Raw genomic sequence first — 19,868 nt, 5'->3', positions numbered from 1 at the left:
CACGTGTCAGGGCAGGGACTGGCATGCGGTTTTGGGAAACCCACATTTACTCCCTGTTAGTTGTTTTAATCTCACCGACACTGGGATACTCAGATTTGAGAGCGCCATTTCTGCAAAGTGTAGATTGCGAATTGACTTCCATTACTCATCAATACCACTGAACTCTCTCTCGATTGGAGTTTGGACGTTGGTTCACCTGGCGTGTTCCTGAATCAGAATATGCTGCCCGTGGGCTCTCACTGCATGCTTGTTTGCGGTCTAGCCTGCCTTGTTTTCATAGCTGGAGCCTGACCAACCATTCTTTAAGCCCTTAAAGTTTTTTATATTCAAGAGTAAAGGAAATGTTGTTTTTCTAATCCCTTTTACCTACTTCTCTGTCTCTTAACTTAAATAAATGTGCTGAAATTGTAACTGAGCAAGGCTCGTTCTGCTCCCTGCAGCCGACCAATTGCAAGATGAGTTGGTGATCGAGAAAGGGATTTATTCGATTCGCCAGCAAAATTGGAAGATGGTGGACTCGTGTCCCAAAGACCATCTTAAGCACATAATCTTGGGGGAGTTATACAGGGGCTGGTGGGCTATGAAGAGGCTCAGGAACCATGACCATCTGGCATCGGCGACTGGAGGCACCACATCAGGTCTGTCAGCTGTCACCGATGACGGAAGCCAGCATAGATGATGTTCTCTGAGGTCGTCATATTCCTAAGAAACTCAAAAGAACAAAGTTATTTATCATCTATTGCTATGGGGAGATACACCTGTCAGCTAGGATTACAAAATCTGCAGAGCATGCGAATTCATCACCTCAGCTAGGTGTTAGTTAAAACGCAGACCGTGTGGGCGAGTTAGTCAGAGGTCATTCTGAGTTACAGTATGACTTCCCTCTGTCCACCTTGTCCTAGGCTGGTATCGTTATGAGAAATTTAGTGAGAAATGAGTGCATCTGGTTTGCAGCGTATGGCCGAGAGTCAGTCTAGCCCGACTTCTGGCTCCATCTCCACTTAGGTTCAGTGTGTTGTGAATCTGTTGATGGAACCTGCCGAAGGGTTTTTCCTCCACTTTTATTTGGTAAACTTGCTTGATAAAAGGCAATTTTCTTGACTTTTAAGCAGTGGAGTAGAAAGAACTGTTCCAGTTTCTTTGTTAGTTAAGTATTGGCTTTTCTTTTCTTTTTAAACATTCCTGTTTAAGTGCATAGGAAAGTCAGACTACGTGGGTGTCTTGAAGCATCTGTACAAATAGAAATAGTTGAGCGCCTTTGAAATGAGGGCATGGGTGGTGTTTTCGTGTTGTTTGCTCCTAAATGAGATGTTAGTGTTGATATAACTCTGCATGCAATCCTTTGATGGAGATTTGCCCCCACTTATCATGGACCCTCATGCATCTCCATAACACCAACAAGTTTCATTTATCTCTTTCTCCCTCACAGGGCTAAATATATCATCATTGAAGGGACCTGTTTATCTTGAAGGCAGTGCAAAACCATTTTTATTATTTCATACAGCTACGTCCACTTCTTTGGTTTATATAAAAAACTTTCAATAATAACCCAAATCATTTCTCAATCCATCCACATGGGTATGAAAACCGTACACTCCTTCTTTATGATCAGGTGTGGCAGCAGAAAGCCTGTAATAGGTATGTGGCATCCTATATATGGAATCTCTGCTTTTCTGGGTACAGAATTGTTTGTTTCATCACATTTCTACCTTTTTTTTGACACATTTATATTTATATAAATAGATTATGTACAGCATGATAAAATAAGAGCTTTTTAAAAAGTGCCATTAATAGATTCCCCGGGGATAGCTGAACTTGTATATATGCTTCAAAAATTTATTTCCAATTTCTTTAGCAATAATAGGTGATGTACTGTTGGAACTTAGGATGATCGTATAATACCATAAAATGCTCAGAGGACTCATAGGGATGGCAATGATCAGAAGTGAAAATGGTTTTTCTCCAGCGATGGACCCAGAGCCTCATGGGAGAGTCTCCACGTCAGTGTGCTGTTGTCAGAGCAGCTCTCCATGGCTGAAGTCTCAGGGCACTAATATTCGTTTCTTTGTCTTCTGTTTTCAAGGTATTGATCTTAGAACCAACCAAAATCTATCAACCTTCGTATTTATCTATCAACAATGAAGTTGAGGAAAAGACGATATCCATTTGGCACGTGCTCCCAGATGACAAGGTGAGTCGTGCAGTTGTCACAAGAGCTTTAGTGGCGGAGGACTGCACACCCTGCTAGCATTTATGTATTCCAGCAAATGTCTGCGTTAGGTAAGAAGAAAGAGCTTGACCATAGACTTATCATGGCATAAATACGTTCTGTGGTGTGAAACTTGTTAAACTTGGGTTATGGATTTCACTCATTTAGTAAAATGTAATTGAGCTGTTTTGGGTTTTTTGTAGATGGAATAAACATCCAAAGTGTATCAAAATTGGAATACTTCTCCCTTTGTAAATTCATGCTTCAAATTAATTTATATACCAAAGAACTGATACTTAAAACATATGGTTTAGAAGATGCATATCCTAATTCTAGGCAATGTCCGAATAACGTGACGTCTCATCTTCTGCTGGTAGGACGAGGGCTATCCTTATGTCTCACTGTTTAGTTATCCAAGGAGCTGCCACGTCTCAGATTAGCTGCTGGCTCTGTGTGCTGGGTACGACACGAGTTGGGCTGCGCTGCCACTGGTTTCCAGAAAGATCTTAAACACTCTTTTTTTTTTAATTTATTTATTTTTATTTATTTTCTTTTTTGAGGAAGATTAGCCCTGAGCTAACATCTGCCACTAATCCTCCTCTTTTTGCTGAGGAAGACTGGCCCTGAGCTAACGTTCATGCCCGTCTTCCTCTACTTTATACGTGGAACACCTGCCTCAGCACGGCTTGATGAGCGGTGCATAGGTCTGCACCTGGGATCCGAACCAGCGAACCCCAGGCCTCCGCAGCGGAACATGTGAACTTAACCACTGTGCCACTGGGCCGGCCCCATAAACACTCTTATTTCCACCCATAGCAATCAACTGGATAACCTTTTCCACTTCTGTATGTCATCAATTTTAATCTATGCACAAATCATCCTACTATTTTTAAAAAACAGAAACTTTTCAAGACCTGATTCCAGTCTACAGGGTAAACCACAGAAGTGAGAAATGTCTTATGGCAAAGTATTTTGTGGGGTTTTTTGGTAGTTTTTCCAAAATACCCTTATAATTTTCCTTAAACATCCTCCATGTACTCAACAAGTACTTACTGAGTGCTTACTTGGTGACACATGCCACCAGGCACTGTGTTGGGCACCAGGAAACGGATGTGTGCCAGATAAGCACAATTCCTGCCCTCTTGATGCTTGCCTTCTACTCAGGGAGACAGACAGTAAACAAATAGACAAAATATGGAGGTATACTGAATGATGCAAAGGGGGAAAATAAAGCAGAAATTCCTGAAAAGAGAATTAGGAAGTACATTTGGGACTATGGGGTTGCGATTTTTTAAAACATGGGTTTTGAGTCCGCAGACCTGACGTGGCTTCTCCAAGCTGCAGGGTCCTCATCTGTGGAATGGGGTAATAATAATAACATGTACCTCCAAAGGTTGTTGTGAAAACTTAATGAAATAGTGTAGGTGGAGGGTCCTGCCCCCAGCCTGGCGTATAGTAACTGCTTGGTGTATTTTAACAGCAGTGATGACAACACGATAGCAGAATAAGGGCACTGCCCCGTGGACTGAACCCCAGAGTCCTGCCCTGCTCAGCTCCTCAGAGGTCGGGCAACCGTCACTGGGGAGGTGGTTGGTGTTATATGAGGACACTGTGACACTGTGATTTATAGTAAGAAATATACATTTGGTCTTTGTCCCCATTTTTGGCACAGAGGTCCTAAAACCTCTGGAATTTCCTAAGTGCTGAGAACCAAAAGGTGTCTTTTGTTCGATTAATGAGGCGACTTTTCGGAAAGCACCGAAGGATGGGGCTGGTTGCCAGGGGAACCAACCAAGTGATGGGAGGGTCGGAACTTTCAGTCCCACCCCTGACATTTGGGGAAGGGAGAGGGATGGAGGTTGATGAATTACCAGCCACCAGTTATTTAATCAATCATGTCTATGCAATGAAGCGACCAGTCTTTTTAGCAGGCAGGATGGCGTGACTCCAAGTGGAATTATCCAGAGACAAAACTGAGACTAACTACTGTATGTATATACATGTTAACACTGTTTTAAAGTACACAGTGTTGTATTTACATTATTTCGAAGTACGTTCATATGTGTTCTCACAAGCAGAAGCCAAGTAGTCATCCCATAGAAGCTACAAATCTGAGAGAGGTTAGGAGACGCGGACATTATTACCCAGGAGAGGAGACTTTCCAAGGCTTGCTTGGAAAGAGCAAGGTTATCCAAGGACACCTGGAAACAGAATGGGGCTAAAGCAGTTAGCGATTAGCAAGGCCGGAGAGTAAGTGGAGGGCCAGAGGTGCTTGGAAGACAGAAAAAGAACAGAAAGAAAGCCAGAGATTTTTGGAAAATGGGTACTATTTCCAACTAGTGGTCATTATTTTCCCCTTTCTGGAGGTTCTTCACTCAATAAAGTTAGGCCTGTATTGATTCTCTTATGTTTTGTGACAACCGTAGAGACAGTTTTATGTTCTGCTAAGAAGTAAATAGATTAGGATACAAACGAACCCAGGCTGTGAACTGTCCGGCTTCCATTTTTACCATCTTTTGATCAGGAAGAATTACATTTGCATTTTCCCACTCCCTGTTACCTTTAGTGCTAAAAATTCTCCTCGTTCATTTACACTCTCTCAAGTCAGCCGGTTTTCATTTTGAATTTATTTCCATTTCTTTGCAAACTCTATTTCTATCCATAGTCTATTCATTACCACTGCCATTTTCTCTATTTTTTAAAATATGTGGAGTGATACACTTGGAATAAGGACAAACAATAAAAATAACATTATTATGTTAATATAAGCAGCTGTAGTAACTAATTAACAGACAAGCAACAGGTTTAATAGGTCTTACTTAAACAGGAAATGGATTGTTTTTGTCAGGACGTTTAAGATTTTTTTCTACAAGTAGAACAACAGAGTGTTGCTTTTCATTTGCCTTATTTATTTCTTTGCTCCCTGCGTCTCTCGATATTTTCATCCTAAAATATGGAATGAACAGTTATATGAGCTAGTATATACTTTATGTTCCAACTTCAGACCTTTAAGATCATTTTACCAGTTCCCAAGAGTTCAGGGACTCTTAGTTACTCAACATACAGGGGCAAAATTAATTGAAATCCCAATCTTTGAACAAATTTTTGTTCAACGGGATGTTGCTGCTTAAAGCAAGTTAGCGCTTGAAGAAAGTCTGCATGCACACCTGAAGGAGAAACCTCGCCTGAGGAAGAGAGAAGTTATTTGCAAGATATTTTGAGTGGTTGGTGTTTGGAATCCCTTCCTTGATTGCCGGCTAGGCACCCCATCTGTCCCGTGCTTTCTCAGGCCAAGGTCGCGGGGGGCAGCATCCCAGTAGATGCCAAGTGCCAACCTCGCTGCAGCTCCACCCAATGGCCACTCAGAGAAGACTAGGGAAATTTAGAGGGGAACGTGTTTACCTCGGATTCTAGGCTTTGATGATATGATGCTCTCATGCATCAAGGATGCTTTTAGCTACAAACTCCCAACTAAAAGTGGCTTAAAAAAATAAGGTATTGTTGAAGCTGGCCTGGTGGCATGGTGGTAAAGTCGGTGTGCTCCACTCTGGTGGCCTGGGGTTCACCAGTTTGGATCCCACCACAGACCTACATACCGCTCATTGAGCCGTGCTGTGGCGGCATCCCACATACAAAATAGAGGAAGATGGGCACCGATGTTAGCTCAGCAGCAATCTTCCTCAAGCAAAAAGAGGAAGATTGGCAACAGATGTTAGCTCAGGGCCAATCTTCCCCAAGAAAATAAATAATAAAAAAATAAGGAACTGTTATCTCATGTTACAAGCACTTCTGAGGTGGGGTCATTCTGGGGGTGATTTCCATGGCTTCTCAGTGTCAGAATTCTGCATTGGCTTCTCTATAGGTGCTTGCTTTTTCTCTCATGTCCTAAATCGTGGCTCCAAGCATCCATTCTCAGGCAGCATCCAAGAGAAGAGGGTCAGGCCCTCTCCTTCATACCAGCAGTTGCATCGTGTGTCCCTGCCTAAGCCACCACCAGCAGGGGACATGGCCTTACCCTGACAATGCAGACTGACCAATTTCACCGTCCCTAAACGTCACCACCTGAACCTGAACGAAATTCATTTTTTGTTAGTGAAGAAGGAAGGGATGGCCACTGCCTAGGGAGCCAGCAGTGTCTGCCAGTGTAACTCCTGCCCCCTTAGCTCAGTCCCTGCTCTGGCACTAGCTGGGGCACAGGAGGGGAGGCCACCCAGTTTCTGGAAAACAGTGCTTGTGCTGATTAAATTAGGTCGAGTGGTGGTTTGGGGCTTGTTGGGACCAGGTATCACTCCATCGCTGCCTCTGGCCGTCCCTTTTCTCCTGATTCCCGGACGGGCCCAGGAGCCTCCAGCTCACCTGTTGGCTTTTAGCTCACCAGCGCCTCTGTGTGGGGAGTCCCGGTAGCGAGGAGGGTAGGGAGAGGAGCCTCCAAATTATTGCAGATCACTCCATCTCAGGCCCTGGGTGTGACACCACTCACGTGGGACGTTCCCTGGCAGCACTTGCAACCCTTCGGGAACCTAACATTCTGGAAGGCTCCTCTCCTTTCCTACAAAACCAGCCAATCAGTCTGGGAAACCTCTCCTCGGCTGCTAGTGGAAGATGGACTTTCCATCAGAACAGGGCTGACGAAGAGAGATTTTGCCAGTGCTGTCCTGTTGGCGTTTGTCGGTTGCTGTGTTCATTTGTGGGTTTGCACGCTGCCCTGCCAGCTCTGCACGCGGTCCCCACCTCCTGATCCTGGGGGTGGCCTTAGAGAGCAGCTCGGCTGCAGGCTCTGAGGATGAGGCTGCGCCGTGTACAAGGAGTGAGCAGGTAAGAGCTGCAGCTCCTGGAGCCCCCACGTCTAGAAGGTCACCTGAGGCCAGCAGGGTTTAGAAGCAAGTTTGCAAATTACCCGCTGAAGCTGCAGGCTGCTATTTGAGTCCATCTCCCTCCGCCCTCTGGTTTGGAGAGCAGCCATTGTGACCCGCTTTCTGCGGTCTCTCCCCTTCCTGGGCTTCCTGCTCTGTGCCCGTGCAGGTCACCCCTGTGACCTGACTGATGTGTGCTGAAACTAGTTTTTTAATAAATCTGCTTTGGGTTTGAGAGGACCTTTTTCTATTTTAAGTTGCACGGTCCTAGCAGGGAACTAGGTGCTGTGGATATAAATTACAGCTTTTTGAGTTGCTTCGGCCAAATGGAGAGCTCTGGGCCCCTCGGAGCCACAGGCTTCGTCACCGTGTCACTAGCCCAGGCGAGCCTCACCCTCTGGCGGTGTTTCAGTGGGTGGTAAGAGCGGCTTTCCTGCTTGTTTCACACTCACAGAATTGAATTGCAGTCTGAATTGCCTACTGTACAGTATTTTCTAAACAGAGACGCATGTATCAACTACTTTATTTCTGTAAAAATATTCATGTTAGTAATTCTATCTTGTTATCAGATGTATTTTTAGAGAGAATGTAGTCCATCTTGTAATTTATTTAATTTAGAGACATATGAATTCAATAGTAGTTTTAACTTGGCTTTGGTAATAAATTCAAGAAATAAATTCCCACATTTTGTTCATCTTAGCCCTGCAGATCACTCATGTTTATCACATGATAATCAATTTTTTTGTGTTCAACTTTATTAGTACATTGAGTTTTGCATAAATTAGGTAACAACACATTGTCGCTATGATGAACATTATACGTGTGTGTATACACATTCATACTTGCTGTACTAGTTTCTGAAGAAATAGGACCAACATTTTAGCTAGAAAATTTAACTGAAGATTATTCAGAAATAATTATCTTTAAAGGCTTAAAGAGATTTTATTCAAATTAGTGTTTTTCTTTCTCAGAAATCTTGCTTGACTATAATAATTGAATTACCTTGATCACTGCATTTTTTTACTTAAAAAATTAAGACACAGCAGTTATTAGGTTAATCTGCTAAAAATCAAATTTTAGAATTTAATGAGACTAAATCTGGGTTCTCTGGGAAGCTGTTTGTTAAAGCATGGAAATTATTCCGTAAACATCACCCTTGTGGCTTGAGAATGAATCGCAGTTTCCATCCAGATAATTTGTTCATGAAGAATTAGGCACTAGGAAAAGTTACTCTGTGTGTATTATTAAAAAGAAAGCAAGCACAGTTCTTGTTGTGTTGTTTTCGGTGGGCTGACTCAGCGTGTGTGTTGTTCTTCTCCTGTGTTCCAGAAGGGCATCCATGAGTGGAATTTCAGTGCTTCGTCTGTCAGGGGAGTGAGGTAAGTTTCCTTGGTGCATTTTGTTGACTTAGGAGACCGTTTTCTAGACTACGAATGTCTTGGACAGGACTTTCAGTCACGGTTTAAAAATGCAGAGAACTTCAAGAACTCTTGTGTTGAGGAAAATGGTCAACCTTCTTCAGTCTCACTGTCTCCATTAAGAAAAGATTTGCAACAGAACTTTGACTGTTAGGTGAACTGACTCTGTGCTTGTCACCTATTAAATATGGTGACCGAGGGGTAAATGGGACTGGTGAAGCCAAATCAAGGTGCAGAGGAAAGTGAGCTGTGTGGGTCCCCTCCAGCTGGTTGAGCTGCTGGTTTATGTTTTAGGATGGTTTCCTGGTCTAGTTTACCAGCAACTAATCTCTCCTTAGATGGATCCGATCACACATGCCATCCACCAGATTGTGTCCTGTAGCTAGTATTAATGGATGAGATTATAGGGAATTCATTTTTTAAAACCTTTTCCCAAGGTCGCCGTTAATGGAGTGTTCTTGAGATTATAGTGGCTGACTGCTATTGGGTTCAGCTCTGATGTCTTCGTCATAATGCCAGTGGCTCAGGAAATGCCATTTCCTGGGATTGAGAAGAGAGATTTTTTTCAGAATCAAGAGTCAGTGGTTGTGTTTAAATACTTGTTCTATAGAAGCTCATGCTAAACCAACTCTTGGAAATTTCAAACCAACTCAGTTGTGTTTACTACTCTTTATCCCCACATAAGAGAAATGAGAACAAACAGATTTCTGCAGGCCAGTTCTGCAGTCCCCTGTTGCTTTTGGCTTAATAGTAATTGGTTTCATTGGAGCACGAAGTGGTGGAACGTCTGAGTCACTGATAATTGGAGTTTGCCTGTAAAACCACCTGTTACCTCATGAACGATATGAACAGAAATAAGCAAGACTGTGGGCTGACTCATTATGTACCTTTCCGAGCCATGCCTTCTCAGGCGAAGTTTTACTCCCTTAATATTTAATTTTTAAAACCAGTCATTAGCAACGCCCTTGTTCATTCCTGCATTTTTAAGCAATTTAGGAAAATCTGGTAAACATAAATTTCACTTTATCATATCTGTATCCAATGAATTAATTTTCTTTAATTAGGAAAGGGTCATCACGTAACCTTTGTTGTGATTTGTGACGTATGCACAGGATGCTTACCCCTGACTACTGCCGGTTTATATGTTGGGAAACTTGAGTTCCAGTGTTTGCCTTCCAAGAGAGACAACTCTTCCTGGCTTCCTCCTCTATAAAAGATGACAAACCATCAGAGAAAACCCAACCCAGTCAGCAGTCTTGCACCTCTTCAAAACTTGCTCAGCCCAGTCGACATTTATTGAGCTCCAGCTGTGTGCCCAATATTGAGTTGTGTTCTGCTGAGAACACAAAAATGACTAAGACATGACCTCGACTCTCAGAGAGCTCCCAGCTCAGCTGGGGACAGACATGTAACAACTGATGACAATAGTGTGAGATGAACAATGACAGAAGTGTGTACACAGAACAGAGGTGCAAGAGGAAGTCTTTCTGTTAAAGGTAGAAGAAGGGAGAGGAGTCAGGGCTGAAGCTGGGCCTTAAATGATGAATAGATTTTCTTTATAAAGTCAAAAATGGTGTGCATTTCAAATTGAAGGAACAGCAGATGCAAAGGCGTAAAATAGGGATTCACAAACTACAGCTCACAGCTCAAATATGGCCCACTGCATGTTCTTGTAAATAAAGTTTTATTGAGACTCAGCCATGTCCATTCATTTGTGTGTTGTCTAAGGCTCCTCCAATGACAACACTGAGTAGTTTGGCCTGCAAAGCTTGAAATATTTACTCTCTGGCCCATTACAGAAAATATTTACCAACCCTTCGCATAAAACAGCGTGACCTGATTGTTAAACTCAAAATTGTTTCAATTGCTGTAAAGTAAACCACTTGCCGAGTTCAAACCAGGTGCTGGTCCATGTTTCTTCGCTCCCCTGAAATCTCAGAACTCATGAGGTTCTTTCACTGCCCTCGCACGTTGCCTTCCTGGCTTTGGAAGCATTTCAGACCGTTGTTCTGCAGATCCCATGGAACCCGAACCACCAAGGTCAGCGAGCCAGTCCATGTGTATGGGTCTCCACCCAGCGCGTAGTTCAGTGCCGTAGTGGGGAGGGCATCTTCCCCGTGCTGGGTTGGAGGGACCTGTGGGTTGGTGCTTACCCCACCCCAGAGCAGCCCCATCTGCAGGTGTGAGCCAGAGACAGCTCTCAGAAGATTAAATAATTTTAGTACTGTGGTTTCAGGAATATCACTTTTTAAAGTGCTATTTATAACTTTTTGCTGTAAGTAACGTTGATATCATAATTGAGATTGGATATAAAAAGTATTTATTTTTCATTACAGATCCGTAGAAATTTTGGCATTTGCCTGAATAATTCTTTTTTGTTTGTTTGTTCCAGTATTTCTAAATTTGAAGAACGATGCTGTTTTCTTTATGTGCTTCATAATTCTGACGATTTCCAAATCTATTTCTGTACAGAACTTCACTGTAAAAAGTACGTATTAGTCCCTGTTTATGTGTGAAAAAGACTGTTCTTACTGATGATTATTTTTAATTGATGAATGAACGTGAGGCTCCTGTAAAGAATTCTGGGCTATGTGGTTATATGAATATTTCATTTGGGCTAATGTTTTATAATTATGTGGTACGCTTGACAAAGAATTTGGGAAGTTCTCTTTAATAAATCAAGCTTTTTCTTAGTCATAATTTATTTTTCCACAGACAAAACCTTAACCAAGACTTACCAGTTAATTGCCAACTATTATGTCTTATTTTTAAAGTGCTCACTTATTATAATACTTGATTACCCAAATTTTTATTCTTCTATTGAATAATCTTACCATTTTCTACAATTAGGCTCTTTACTCTGCTTCATATTAGAATCCACTGGTGAGCTTTAAAAAATGCCTGGGTCCCACCCCAGACTAATTCTGTTGGATTTTCTGGGGGGTACAGACTGAGTTAGGAGCCAGTGATCTGATCTACACCGATAAAAGATAATCTAAAATCTGGGAACTACTTTGTGTGTTTGTGTTAACCTCCCTGGATGTATTTCTCTGGGGCTGACAATTAAGTACTTCCTGTTCTCTTAGAACACAGTGACTGACTGTGGGGACCTGGAGAAGAGAGTGACAATTTGGAAACCAAAGTGTGTGAAAGCCAGCTTGGACTTAAAATTTTGCTGGGGATTGTTCTTATTCAAATAGTCACTGTTTAACCCCATTATGAGTGATTGATATATCAACTAAAGTGTACAGTCAGTTATTTTTATCTTGGTACAAAAAAAATGTTTGTTTAATTGACAATTCGTGACTCGAGTTTTATCTTCGTTATTGTAAAATATATGGTAAAAAGACTTGGAAGTAAGGGAGAGCTCCTAGCACATACGTGGTCTGCGTTTCTCCTTACAACTTAATTCTCAAGGCCATTGATTTGTCTCTGTGATAATTATAGCTGAGATTTATGGAGTGCTTACCCAAGACCCAATATGTATTTTATTCTTCAAATAAACTCCATACAATATCTTTGTTGAAAAGAGGAAAAAAAGGTAGAGTTTTGGAGAGTTTAACTGGCCCATAACCATGTATAGCCAGCAAGCATAAAATCTGGGGTTTGAGCCAGGCATATGTGACCTCGAATCCAAGCTCCTAAAATTTACTCTGTGCTCCCAGCCACTGCGAGTGTTATAGTCTGCTTAGAGATGTTCACATTGAAAAACTTTGTGTGAGGAGCTGATGGAAGCCTTTACTTATGCCAGTTCTTAAAGTCTGTCTTCAAAGCCAGGACTTGTTTAGGTCTTTCACTTTCTTCCTTCTCTTGGTTGAACTTGCTTTTGTCTCTAACTCATCACGATTTTCAGTCTTCATCAGAGCATAGTTATTCTGATCAGGTTGGAAATTTTTTTTCTTGTCTTTGACCTCCAAGAAATGTGTAGAGAGAAAGGAAGAGTGAGGAAGTAGGCACCACATACGAGCTCCATAGCTAGGCTTCAGACTCCCAAACAGACTCGTCTGTTTGTTCAATGTCATATTCCCAAAGGCCAGGACAGTTTTTCGTTCTAGTAGACAATCGATGAGTAATTGTTGGATGGATGGGTGGGTGGTTACATGGATGGGTGGATGGATGGGTGGGTGGATAGAAAAAGGTACAGAGATAGAAGAAAGGGTCTGAGTCATGGTAGGTTGTCCACCGTAACCTGCTCTTGCCTTGAGCTGGCAGTACACAGCATGACCTGCCTGTGCAGTTGTCAGCCCCTGTTCATGGCACCTGCCTCACTTTATGTCTGGAACCGTGATCATCCCCTCGGAATAGATACACACAGCTAGTGTTGCAGGGGCAAGTCCATTTCTTGTAGTAATTATCTTTCTTGGCTCTGCATTGGTCTCCCGAAAAAAACTTAACAAGGAGAGTTCCTGAAGAAAACGTTTCACCAAGAGAGAGGTGGCTTCTGTCACAAACATATAAGCCAGCTGCTCCTCATTCACATCAGTATTTTTCAGACTGAATTTATGGGACCCGCGTGTGTGATGTTGAGATGCTCGGGCAGAAGATTGAATGGCTGAGATGAAAGGTAGTAGTGGCCGACACTGTATCAAACAGTCACCCTAGAATTTAGACACTATTTCAGAAGAAAGGTGGTTTTGTTGTGTCCCATTTTAAATAGTATTAACAGCAGCAAAACAGAAATAGCTGATAGTTAATGAGTGCAGTGTGCTAATCACTTTGCAAGCATTGCCTCAGCCGTCTTCATGACAACGTGGGAGCGAGGGGAGTATGTTCCCCATTTTACAGTTGAGTGAGGCTCAGAGCAGTGGAGGAGCTCGCCCCACATCACGCAAATGCTGACATCCTCGGTCAGGTGTCCAAGTCCACATCCTGCACGTTTCTATGGCTTTGTCAGCCGCACTCTTCTAACTCTGTAATATATTATGGACATTTCTGGAAAATCTTACCAACCTGTGTTTTCTTTTTTGCAAAATCACATTTTTGCTCTGATACTCATGTTTGTTTATTGCCCGGCTCTCAGCTCCTGTTTTTGCTCCGAAGTCACTTTGGAACGTCCTTGCTTGTATCTAATGTCGTGTGTATCATGAGTGACCACATGCCAGCTCTCGTCGCAGGTTTTTTGAGATGGTGAACACCATTACCGAAGAGAAGGGCAGGAACACGGAGGAAGGAGACTGTGAGGCTGACTCCCTGGAGGTAACGGCTGACGTTTCTGTGTTTGTTGTACGAAGTTTCTCTGTGGGTGATTTTTTTTAAGTGAACCTTTCCGAGGGAGGGGTGTGTGTGGCATGCGAGTGGAGGTGAGGGGCTGGCGCTCTCAGGGTCCGTAAGCTTTCCCTTAAATAGTAAAGCATCTTTAGAATTCCTTTGGTAAAAAAGGGTTGAAAAGTCAACCTTGGAGATCCCTCACTCAGGACGCCTGAGTTTAAGTATTTTCCCCATCTGAGAGTGACTGTGCTTTATTCTTGAGAGTGTGGATCACTCTCAATGCTTGGGCCCCAGCGCCCCTTGCACGTTTTTTTATTCTCCTCTGAGATACGTGCAATCTAGACAAGCAACAATCAGGGAAAATCCTGAATGATGGGACCATTTGTGGTCCTCATTCTGTGCTACACGGAGCACATGAAACAATGGAGGATTAATGGAAGAAAGGCAGGTGGGAGCAACAATCCCCCAGATGCCAGTCCTCTCAACCGCAGACCTTTTGCTCGTGCCTCATGGACACGGTACACTGCAGACACCGACCTTCATGTCATGTCCATCTTCTCTGCCGTGTTTGTTGTATGAAGAAGAACCTTCCGCCTCTGCAAGGAAGTGCCAAGTGCTTCAAGAGTGCAGTGTCCAGCACAGGGGGCGCCTTCAGTGTCTGAAGGATGACGTGCCTGCAGGCATGAGAGCAGCCATGTTCTCTCCAAGCCCTTCCCAGTGTGGGACTTGGGACAGAGTTCTGAGTCCAAGCCATACTGAAAATTACGTTTCTAGTGTTAAAGTGAAGTTGATGAAACCAGAGCACCAGCCTGGCTGGTCCACTTACTGATGAGATCACTTTGCTAATGTTGTCTCATGCACAAGATTTTTATAAAAACACTGCAATAGAAGGGGAACGAACAGTCCAGGGGAAATTTACACGTAATAGGCACGTGTTAGCTCTGTCTGTAGTTAAGTTCTGTAATTATCTAGCAGCTGTATAGCTTTGATATTCCTAGGTGAGCCGAAGCCTCTTTCATCAAAGTTATAAAAAGATGCAAGACCTAATTTGGAAAAGAATGTTTTCCCCGTGCTTTAGCTTGCTGTCTGTAGGAGAAATAGATGATACTTCTTATTTGTGTATGTTTGATATTTTACAATTTTGTATTTTCTTTTTCAAGTGACTATTTTAGGAACTAGCTCTGTTGACTCCTGTGTCAGTGCTTTTTTTGACTATACCTCATCTCTGCTTTTGTTTGGTTTAAAGTTAGAATCGCTTGATACACAGCAACTACCAGAGTAAATGTCAACAAAGACAATGAAAATGGGACAGTTCCATCAGTAACATAAAATTACAAAGTAGTTGGACTGGAAAATCCATGAAGTTCTTCTGCAATGTCATAAATTGCTGGATTCTTTTTTTAAACCAGAGATATCTATCCTTTGTTTCATACCCTTCTTTGAGGAACTGAATCCATCTTACTGAAAATACACGTAGCCTGGCCAGGCTATGGTGGCCGTGTTATACCAGGTTAGTCTTCACAGCTGATTGAATCAACTACTCAGTCCCTGCTCCAGTAACTACGTTACCCATATGCATACCCATAACATGGCTTTAATTGCCTTAGAGTTTGTGGTGAATCTGGACAGCTGATTTTTCTGAGCCTCGGTCTCCTGTAATGTAAAAGGAGTAGGAAGATCACCTTTCAGAGAGCTGTCGAGAAGATCCAGGATCGAGATCCTCTGATCTGTCTGTGTAGTAACTGGGTGGGCTTTGTGAGATGCCCTTCCTGGTCCAACAGTTTTGCCGCCAGCACTGAGAACGCTCACCATCCAAATAAGGAGGGAGATGCTCGGGTTTCTTCCTAGTCCTGTCCAGAGGGTTTTAGTAGATCCGCTGACCTCATAGAACACAGTGCAGTGGTGCTCTGATTCATCAGACGTGCTCGCAACTCGCCCTGCTCAAGTTCTGCTACGTTAGCAAACATGCTCACGCTTCTGTCCTTCGCCTTCCCTCAGAATAATTTAGAATCTGTGTCGTAGAATGGCTCCACGGTATTGCCAGTGGACGGTATAGTCCATCCAGTGAATTCAGGCATATTTATTTTAAGTATTTTGGCTTAGTTTGCCGTTACGCCCCAGCTAGTGTTATTGCTTATGTTCTTTTCGTGGGTGTTCTGTTAGCATAACGCTGATGAATGGGCACAGTGATGTTCTGGGCTGTGAAGATGATGAGCTTCTCGGCTCTCCCTCTCACCGAATATCCTTTCGTAGCCAGAGCACCTTATAATAGGAGTTATTAAATAGCCTTAACTTTTATTTTTCATAATTCATAACTCCATTATATCCTTGACTACATTTTTTAGATATTTTCAACATTCTCGATTAAAATTACTTTTTCAGTATTCTAAGTATTTCATTAAAGCAAGTTCTTTAATTTCATTACCACAAACTGAACTCGAACTTCAGCCCATGAACGACATACCAAAAATAATTCCTCCCCTTCTGACTCTTTACAGTGCACAGAAGAATTGCCCTAGAGATTAAGATTCGTATGCAGAATAATTATTTTCTGTTCTTTACATCAATTTGAGATAGAATTAAAATTGTTTCAACATATTTGTCAATTATTCCTGAAGCCTATGTGTACCTTGGCCCAGAACAAAATTAAAATGTTGGCAAAGTTGGAAGCTCTTTAATGTTTTTAACTTCCCTTAGGGTGGTGTCAACATTCAGCAACTATTAACTATTAATGTGGTTCTGTAAACTATGAATTGGCAGCTAATCCTTAGACTCTGGTGTTTGAGAAACTTCTTATCCAAAGCCCGAGTCAAGATGCGCTTTCCTTTCTGATTTGAATAGTAAGGTTTCTTTGAAGCGGTGTTGTTGTGGGAGGAATTCAGCCTCCTCCAGGTCATGCACAGACTCCTCCTGCAACTCGCCGGACCTGGCTCCCGTGAGAGCCCCGTGCTGCCGTCAGGAGCCGTGGGTTCTGGTTCTGACTTCACCAACAGCTCATTTTGTAACTTTGGACAAAATTCATACTCCTGCTGGGCATTCTGTAAAAGAGAGTTGAACAAGAAGATCTTTTTTAATTTTTTTTGAGGAAGATTAGCCCTGAGCTAACATCTGCCAATCCTCCTCTTTTTTTTTTCTGAGGAAGACTGGCCCTAAGCTAACATCCATGCCCATCTTCCTCTACTTTATACGTGGGACGCCTACCACAGCATGGCTTTTGCCAAGCGGTGACATGTCCGCACCCGGGATCTGAACCAGCAAACTCCAGGCTGCCGAGAAGCGGAACATGCGAACTTAACTGCTGCGCCACCGGGCCAGCCCCTGAGCAAGAAGATCTTAAATGTCCTTTCCCGGCTCAAATTTTTCATAATTTTCAAGATTAGTACAAACTGTACAGCGTTTTTCAAGTGTAGCTCAAAACCACTTGCAGAGGATGGCTCTGTTTTTAAACAGAAACAGAAACAACAACTTCTGATTCAAGGCCATGTTTTTTGACTCAAGGCTGTATTTTGAAATGGGAGAGTTATGAACCCATATCTTGAAAAATTTAATTGTGTTAATAAACTTATATTGAAGTCGTTGAACAGTAACACTTCTCAGCTGTGGTCCCTATCTTTGCTCTCCCAACATTCTGTATCGTCACTTAGATCAAGGGCATCTCCCCAGGAACCCAAGCCAGACTCCTCCGAGAAACCTCCTCTCCAGCCTGTCTTGGCCCTTGTGCCCCGTCTTCCCTCGAGCCCCTTTATTTCATTCTCTCTGTCACTCCCCCATCTCAGGTCTCTGTCATCTCCATGTGGCCTGATCTGTCTCTGTCGTCATCAGAGGGATCTCTCACACGGATTTAGTCCTGTTACTCCCTAAGTAAAACCCTCTGATGCTCTCTTTGTGGAGGAAGGTTTCTGCACTGTGCACTGTTCCTAACTCTCTGGCTGTAACCTGCCATTTTCTTTCCGCCCTGCAGTCCAGCAACGCCAAACTCCTTTCTGTCTTCCACATGGGCAAGCTTTCCTGCCCTAGGCTTCACATGCAGATGCCCAGCTCCACGTGCTTTTTCTGCTGTCTCCCACTTGGTGACAGCATCCTGACTTTTTGAGATCCACCTCGTATCATTATCCTTTGAATCATTTGTCAGCACCTTTTCTCACTTTGCGCTGCTCTCGGCATTTCCCCCCCTCCTCTGTCCCAGCTCTTCTCGTGGTGTTGTAGTTCGGCAGCCTGCCCCAGATGGTTAACGTCCCAAGGCTGGGCTGTGACTCTGTTTGTCCTTTCATCACGTTGGCTTGCGTGGTGCCAGGCGTGCAAGCAGAGGGTCAGTCAGAAGGCTTGGAAGGTTTGAAGCTGGGGAGTGACAACACCAGAATCGTGTAAACAGTATGTCCACTGCGGGGAGGGAATATGGTTTGGAGGGGCAGAGTACGTGCTGGGAAACTGGCCTGAAGGTTGTTTAATCAGTGTTGAGTCAGTGAAAGACTGAATAGCATAATCAAGCCGTGATGAACCCATTCTCTTTTCATCTCTTTTTTTATTTCTTTGGAAAAGAACATACAAATTACTGAGGTCCTTTGGTGCTCAATAAAAATACATTGTCTTCCTCTTCCCTCCTCTCCCAAACGTGTACATATATTCTCTCTCCCTCCCTCCCTCCCCCTTCGTCTTACATGCGTTTGTACCTCACTGTTTCATCAACATGGGTGTGTGATTGACACAAGCCTGAGGCAGTCACAGCAGCTGGCCCTGTAAAGCTGTCACACACAGTAGTTTCCAGTGTGCATAGAGAGAAAGGTGACCCCCTTTGGGATGGAGTGGGGACAAGCAAGGTAAAAGGAACGTTTTCCTTAGACTCAGACCTCTGCAGGATGATGAAATTCCTCCCCATTTCCTTTTCTGCTGATTTACCTTGCAAACATTCACAAACAGTGAATTATGGTTAGAATTCCTTTAAATTGCTTTGGAGTCACCAAGTAGCACTCTAGTGGTTTTTCTTTAACATCCTCTTTCTGTTTTCGTACAGATCTGAAGCTGAACAGCCACATTACCGCACTGTCTGGGAACATCATCACTTACAGTGTTGTATGAGAGGAGAATCAACTTGTTACTCATTCCTTCATTCTGTTGGGAGGAGAAACAACTTTCTCCTCTACCGACTTAGATTCAGTGATTGGGGGCCTGCGAATTAACTGACAAAAGACCAATTAACAGGAGAAAAGATAAAGCTTATTCCTGTATGTGGGGGCATACAAAGAAGTGGCTCCTGAACAGCCAGAATTAAGAGTTTATTTATTCTCATAAAAAAGTCCTTAATTGAACGTCAAGGGGAAGCACATGGCAGAAAACTCGTGGGAAGGTACACAAAGTTTGACAAGGTTTTGTTGATGTAATTTCTCGTCCGGGTCCGAGAGGTCCTAACCTCCCAGTGAGGGGTTATGGCAGCTGTGTTTTCAAGAAGGGTTGCTGAAGTCAGCAAAAGGAGTTCAGATAAGGGTTTTCTGCAGCTGCCATTTATCAGATGCCTTCAGCTTAAAATAATCTTCATACCACATTGATGGTTCTAAGTTGATCCCGTCACTCACCCACCCGTCACTCACCCAGTTTTTATTGGACACCTGCTCTGTGGCTGGCACTGTTCTAGGTGCAGAGAACAAAATGGAGAAAAGTCCCCACCGCCACTGAGCTTACATTCCAGTGAGAGACCCATGGGAAACAACATGATACGTAAAATTCAGAGTGTGTTTGATGATGATCCGTGTTAGGATGTAGGCGGTGAAGGGTGTGACGGGCGTGCAGTCTTAGACAAGGACCCGGGGGGGCCACTGGGCAGGTGATGTTTGAGTAAAGATCTAGGAGATGTGTACCTACAGCGTTTTTACCGTTCTATTCATGCTGCTGTAGTTACGGATGTTTGTAGCATTTACGTATTGAGAGGGCGACACAGACTGGAAGTTAACAGAGCTGCCATTTGGTCTCTGAGGTGGCTCCTCTCCTGAGGACCCGAGGGACGTGTGAGGCTTCCTAGAAGGTGGTGGTTTTGTGGGGAGTCCCTTGACGGTGCGAGGACTAGTGGGTCACCGCTGTGTTCTTTGGCCTTGTCTGTGTCGTCTTGCTGCCCTCACTCTCCTCCAGCCCCGTTTAGACTGTTCCAGGCAGGCAACAATGGAGGGATCATTCTAGATGTATTCCCGT

The 19,868-nt window shown here is 43.3% G+C and overlaps 1 protein-coding gene across 3 annotated transcripts in view; it reads left to right on the top strand.

Annotated features, from left to right (window-relative positions):
- The window catches only part of MAP3K5 (mitogen-activated protein kinase kinase kinase 5), a 179,574-nt gene that overhangs the window by 110,229 nt on the left and 49,477 nt on the right, over positions 1 to 19,868 (top strand). For all 3 annotated transcript variants that reach the window (XM_070496531.1, XM_014850604.3, XM_070496532.1), the window contains 4 exons: positions 2,084 to 2,191; positions 8,392 to 8,441; positions 10,873 to 10,968; positions 13,595 to 13,676. In XM_070496531.1, coding sequence (XP_070352632.1) covers positions 2,084 to 2,191; positions 8,392 to 8,441; positions 10,873 to 10,968; positions 13,595 to 13,676 — 336 coding nt within the window. The remainder of the gene's footprint in view (positions 1 to 2,083; positions 2,192 to 8,391; positions 8,442 to 10,872; positions 10,969 to 13,594; positions 13,677 to 19,868) is intronic.

The sequence above is a fragment of the Equus asinus genome, chromosome 24 (genome assembly GCF_041296235.1).
Source record: "Equus asinus isolate D_3611 breed Donkey chromosome 24, EquAss-T2T_v2, whole genome shotgun sequence".
NCBI lineage: Eukaryota > Metazoa > Chordata > Mammalia > Perissodactyla > Equidae > Equus > Equus asinus.
Note: the sequence above shows the minus strand (reverse complement) of the source record. Positions and strands in the feature narration are given on the sequence as shown.